The sequence below is a fragment of the Rhagoletis zephyria genome, unplaced genomic scaffold (assembly GCF_001687245.7).
Source record: "Rhagoletis zephyria isolate East Lansing unplaced genomic scaffold, Rhagoletis_zephyria_1.1 Rzeph_scaffold_02021, whole genome shotgun sequence".
NCBI lineage: Eukaryota > Metazoa > Arthropoda > Insecta > Diptera > Tephritidae > Rhagoletis > Rhagoletis zephyria.
Genome location: NW_016159105.1, coordinates 10,474 through 16,868, shown reverse-complemented (window position 1 = coordinate 16,868; position 6,395 = coordinate 10,474). Strand labels below are relative to the sequence as shown.

The 6,395-nt window shown below is 34.0% G+C and overlaps 1 protein-coding gene across 2 annotated transcripts in view; it reads right to left on the bottom strand.

Annotated features, from left to right (window-relative positions):
* LOC108365850 (homeobox protein 5-like) overlaps positions 1-6,084 on the bottom strand; it is a 76,504-nt gene extending 70,420 nt beyond the window's left edge. The window contains exons 1-2 of one of the 2 annotated variants that reach the window (XM_017620038.1): positions 5,718-6,084; positions 3,692-5,685 (exon numbers count right to left, since the gene is read on the bottom strand). In XM_017620038.1, coding sequence (XP_017475527.1) covers positions 3,692-3,818 — 127 coding nt within the window. In that variant the 5' untranslated portion in view covers positions 3,819-5,685; positions 5,718-6,084. Of the gene's footprint in view, positions 1-3,691 lie in introns of both variants that reach the window. The other variant, XM_017620037.1, reaches the window with a different exon arrangement.
* Between the last annotated feature and the right edge of the window lie 311 nt (positions 6,085-6,395).

Sequence of the window (6,395 nt, the reverse complement as noted above, 5' to 3'; positions counted from 1 at the left end):
CCACTTGGCAGCACGTTTTTGCAATAGTATTGCATACATAATAATAATCCCAACGGTTTTTGCCCTCCATTCCCGCCCATCCGCACGAGGGGCGCAGTCCGCATGACGTACGGAACCAATATTTTTAAATTTTTGTGCCGAGTCACGATAGGCAGGAGTTTGTTAAGTGTCGAGATCTAAAACTGTTCAGCTACAGAACTAAATTCATCAGCTGATTTTATGTATTTATGTCAATAATTCACTTATTGAGAGAGGAGAGTATCGTTTTCTTAATGCTGAAAAGCGGATCTGATATATCAAACATTAGCCAAATCGGATCATAAATAAGATTTTTAGTAATAACTCAACTACAGCGCCAACTGTCGGATTAAATTGTGAAACTAAACCATCCAGAGACCCACTCAAATACACAAAAAGTTTCGTTAAAATCCGTACAGCAAATCGGACCATAAATGCGATTTTTTGGAATAGATCGGTCCCTGGTCCACTTCTCGGAAAAAATTGATCACATATGCTAATATATGCTAAAAAGCTACTTAAATACTAAATTTTAAGCAAATCGGACTATAATAAGATTTTTTCGAATAGACCGGTCCCTGGTCCACCTACCCGAAAAAAGTAAAATTTTTGTAGCCTAAAACATGGTGGTTACCGAGAGCTATTTGTATACAAAATTTCATGAAAACCGGACCAGCCGTTCGCGAGATTACCTGTTACAAAAAAAGGGACTTCTTTTATATAATTAGTATAGATTTACCTCAATTCTAGATAGTTAATTTCAACGTAATAGTAGTTATAAAGTAAGTAAGGCTGAAAATGTAAGTATCTAGAGCTAGGCTGGAGATTACTGAGGAATTAACAAAGCTCTTAGAATAAATTCTGTAAAATTCCTCTAACAAAACCGATTTTTATTTTCTCGTTATTCAAGCCAGCGTCACCTTTGCCAAGATATTTTGCCGCACGCATAAAAGTATGTTATAAAAATCAAATAAAGTGGTAACTATTAGCATGGCGGTTACAGAACAACCGAGGCTGTCACAATTTCAATAAAAGTCTGCAATTCAGCAATACTTCTCAGGTAACGAACGCTTCGAGATGACATTCTTTACCAGTGTGAGTACAATCGAATTGCTGGCGGTTTTTATCGTTTATTTTTGGTGGTATCTTCTACTCAAATTCGCTAGTCGAGCAATCTTGTTAACTCATTCACCTTACAGATAAATATCTTACTATGAAATACTCATACATACATACATACATGTGTAGTAAAATTGGTAGCAAAGTATATATATGTATGTATATAGTATGAGTAAGTAGAAGATACTCCTAACTGATAGGTGTTAACGGCTTCTAATGCGAGCTAACTGCCAGCTGACGCTCGCTGCCAGCCAGAGTACAAAACGGGTACACACTTAGCTAACAACGATTGAAAACATATGTATGAATAATACTAGTACTTTTCTAGTATTTTATTTAGATAGTGCAAATAATTCAAGGTAATGCCACTCACGTTTCCTTATCAGCTTTTTTAGCGTACTTAAGCTACAAATGTTTGCGATTAAATTTTACCAGTGCGAATTCACTTGAGAGCTTCATCACAAATACATACATACGTATACCCAACAAACACTAAAAAAATATTTCTCCAACCTTGAAAAAAGTCATAGTTGTCAAGTTGATATCCAACATCATTCTCCAACTCATCTCTAACTTTGGGACTGGAAGTTGAGATGAACTGGAGAAAAAAATTTTCTCCAACATGGTAGCACATACGCATTCAAAAGTATAAAATCGACGCGTAGATAAGCAAATAAAAAGTGATAGAGAAACGAATTTTTAAATATCACGTGAAAAACTAAAGTTATATAAATTGGATTACCAAAAAGAAGAAAATGTCTTCAAAGAAAATAAAACTCGAAGTGAGTCAAAAGATAGACTTACTGTAGACGCGTTGAAGTGAAATATTGTAATACGATATTGGTTACTACAGGTTACAGAATGAGTAAGAAAATAAACAACTAATATTTTAATTTATCTAGTTCGTTTCAATCAAAAAGGTATACATTATTTTACTATTATAATTGCAGCATTTCAATGATATGGTTGAGACCAATTGGGGAATCACATTGGAGTTCAAGTTGAGAACTAGCTTTTTCTCAACTTGAGAATCAGGCCGTTTTGTTGAGAACGCTGTGATCCTTTACTGGAGGTTCTGTTGAGAAACAACTTTGGAGATTTGCAAAATACCTTAGCTCCCAACTTAATATAAAGCTGAGCTGAAAGCTAAATGTATGTTGGGTAATTACTTAAATCAAATTGCTATCAGGCTAATGGTTACGGAAATCATTTTAATGTACTAGTTTGCACTGGTTATTTGAATGGTTGTGGATTTGTTAGATGGAAGGAATGACAAGCATTATTTTTTTGTAGGATTGTTTTCCTTAATTAGGGTATTACGATTTCAAAAATTAATCACTAAGGTCAAAGTAATTTCCCAATTTCCACTATAAATAGAAGTTATTACCAGGGGCCGAAAATAACCGCCCAATATCAATATTTTTATTTTTAGAGCACTGTATTAGATAATAATTTATAAATAATTTTTTTAATTTTTCATTTAATTTTTTTCGGCCAAATTGAAGCGTTATTTGCGATTTAAATATTTTTTCGATCACTTAATACGTCAACTTAATGGAATAAAAAAAATTTATAAACCAACAGTGGTCAAAATATTTATTCGTACAATGAGTTTTAACAGTACCTATTCGCAATGTTTTTCAAAAATTTTTTTACGTTAATTTTTCACGAAAATACATTTCATATTCTAATAAAAACAATATAAATGAAATATTGAACCTTTTACAAAGCTTAAAAAAATTCAGAAAATTTTCAACAAAATTTTTATTCAGAATTTTTAGCAAAAAATTTAGTTCGCATTCAATCTTCCTTATAACGCATAGACAAAATGTATTTTTGTATGGAAGAAAACGCTCAACACCATTGAGGAAAAAATATAAAAAATTAACGTAAATTTTTAGCGACCTGAAACGTGTACGTTATTATACTGAAATTGAATGAGCTACAAAACTTTTTTTTTCTAACTTATAAAAGGATGTGCTATGTAACACATCACGGTTTTCCACTACATGTTGTAAAAAATATATATTTAGAACAGTTAAATGTTATGCTTCTTTGATTTAAGAAAGCCGCAAGGATATTTCCAATTTTTGACCGTTTTGAAGCTAAAATCCATTTAAAAACAGATTTCCACAAAAGTTCGATTTACTTAAACACAACTCTACACAAAAATACATTCATACATATAGTCACAAAAAATGCAAAAGGCCGTAATTAACATGTAAAAAGTCGTAACTATTTAATAAATTTTTTTTTGTACAAAACGATGTGGGGTTTGGATTTCTATGAATTGCATCAAATCAATCAAACTAATTAATTTTAAATTTTTTGTTAGTTAGGCCTTTTGAGTTCATTTTTTTCATTTCTGATTACGATTGTAACATATTCACTAACTGCTTTTGAAAGAAAATTTAATGCATTTTAATGTGCACCTACTTTTCGTCAACACAGATTTGAAAATCTCAAACATTTCCTAAAGTTTTTTTTTGCAAAAAGAAAAATAAAAAGAATTTTGTACAAAAATCCAATCAATAAAATTTTGTTGCACACTCACTTTTTCTCGTTATCCGCAGCAGCACTGCCGCCAACACTAATACAGCAATAATTGGTACAGCCAACAGGCTGAGCACCTTGTAATCCAGCATTTGCAAATGGTCCAACAAGCTATCGTAGTAATCCATTTTCAAATTGGAGGCTATCCAAAAATTATTTGTTGTAATTAAACAACAAAAAAAAACGAATGCCCAAAAACTGCTTATAAATGAGTTAAAAAGAAACTCAACACTACACTTTCCTTCGTTATTAAATTGAATAAAAAACGTAACAGTCCTTTCCGTTCTTTAGGCGCGCGCTTCTACACACACTCGCTTACTTGTGCCAATTGAAAAAGATTGTTGAGAAAAGAATGTCCTTTGCTTGTACATATACAAAATAGAAGCCACTAACACATTCACTTTGCACTATGGACACATGTACAACACATTAACAATTGAGGCAGGATGCGTGTTTGTTGTTGTTGGCAGTATCTGTAGATACTTATACTTGGATTTGTAGGTAGGTATGTATCCTGCTACTACGTTCTTTAAATTGTTGCACCAACCACCGCCAGTCACGTATGTCGAATGAAATATAGCTTAGCGTCACTTGCTTGATTTACCCTTGCTGCTTCGCTTCGATAGGCTGGCTGGCTGGCTTGTTGGCTTTGGTTGTGGCTGCGTCTGTAGCTATGCCGGTGCAAACAGAAAACACGTGTTGGTTGTTCAGCGCTCAGCAATACAGATACAAATACAATTGCAAACAAGTACGCGCACTCGCACACTCACTGTCCGCTTGCGTGGGTTCAATATCCTTTTAGAATGTGTCTGCTATTGCGTCAGATCCTTGTGCGGCGCTCTCTCACTCACTCTCTGTTCTTTTATATTGCCTTTAGCTTGTTGCTCTGCGGGTGTGCGTTGTGTTTTGGACTTCGTTGAAGTTACTGCCGCCTGCTTGCCAGATGTGCGCGCTCGTTGTAAATAAATTAATGCAAACACCTTTATTTACATAGAAATTTCTTTTTTCGTACTGCGTCTGCTTCTTTTCTTATTACTTTTTTTACTCGTTGTTTTTTTTCTTTTCTTATTTCGTTCGTTTGCTTAGCTGCACAGCTCAACAGTGTCCTTACGTGTTGCTAACGCGTTCAGTCACCGCCACACTCGTGTTTGTGCTCTGGAACTCGCTCACTCACTCGCTTGCTTTTCGTTGAATTACAAGGTGTGCCTGCAATTTAATCTTTTTTATTTCCTTTTAGATGCTCAAGCAGAGTCCTTGCGTTGTTTCACTTTTTCTTCGTTTGTATCGCGCGCGGTTTCACTTTCTTTTTGCTCTGTTCCGTAAATCGTTTGTTTTTAATTTGTTGCTCTACAGATTTGCTCGATCGTTTATCTTTTCGCTTATACCGTTTGTCTAGTTGCTTGACTGCTTGATTCAACTGTCATGTGCACTTTTGCTTTTACAAAGTTTCTATTATGTTTGTACAGTGTTAAGTTATCATCGATAATGCGCATAGATTTTCGTAAATGTGGTCTGGTCATTTGGCTGCTCGTAGTTGACAGGACATGTATCGCCATGTTCACAATGCTCGAATGCACGGCTCGTTGTTGGGGTGGGTTGGGAGCTTCAATACCGCTGCCCCAACAAAAGTTTCAAGTGGAGCTTACTTCCTTCCACACGGACACTTTGCGCTACGAACAACACTCTGCAGTGCGAATGTTTTTTATGTGATTTTTTCACGGTTTTTCACTAATAAATATAATAATTTTTAAAATTTTCAAACCGAAAGCTACGTAAGCGTGCACGTTTTTTCACGTTCAATTGGACGTGTCAAATGTTGAAATGCATTTTTCAAATGAATGTCACGAATTTCCATGCACTTACGCGAAGCAAAATAACATAGCACTACGTTTGATGCTTGCTATACTTTTTTTTTTACTTTTTTTGGGTTTCTTACGTAAGCTCCTTTTTTGTAGGTTACTGCTTTTATGTTGGTATTGAAAATTTTTTCCAAAACTAACGCGATATCATACTTTGCTGTGCTACACTTTGCCTGTGCTATTGTTCTCGTTGTTGTAATGTTCAAAATTTGAAGCGAATATATATTTTATATTTTTCAGCGCGCTTTCACGACAAATTATTATTTATAGTGTCACAAATGTCGCGACATTTAACGGGCTGACAACGCGCTTTTGTTTTCTATTTATTGTTGTTTTTATAAATTTTGTATTTTTATGTATTTGTTTTAGTTCTTATTTCTGTTTAAGAAAATTTTACATTTTATTGTGCTGTATAGTTTTCTATTTGATTTGCAGACGCGCGGAATTTTCACACCCACACCACTTAATATGTACATATGTATGTATGTATGTATATAAGTCCGTCTATAAATATTTTTGTCACGCCAACAAAGTATTTTTAATAAGTCGTTTGTGATTTGCTGTTTATTAATTTTTTTTAGAATTTTTTTATCTCTTTTACTTTTCCCCTTTTTTGTTCCGTTTATAGTTTTTATTCATAATTTTTCAAAAATTGTATTCTCGTCGTTTGTAAATAACCAGTTGCTTGTTCGCTCATTTGCTGCTACTTATTAAGTTTAGATATTTGATTAATGTACATACATACTTGACTGTCAACAAGTATTGATGATTAGCTGTTAACATGCAAAAACTTCACACGCGCTAGTAGGTACTCATTAACAATATATTTACGCCTTTCTTAACTGC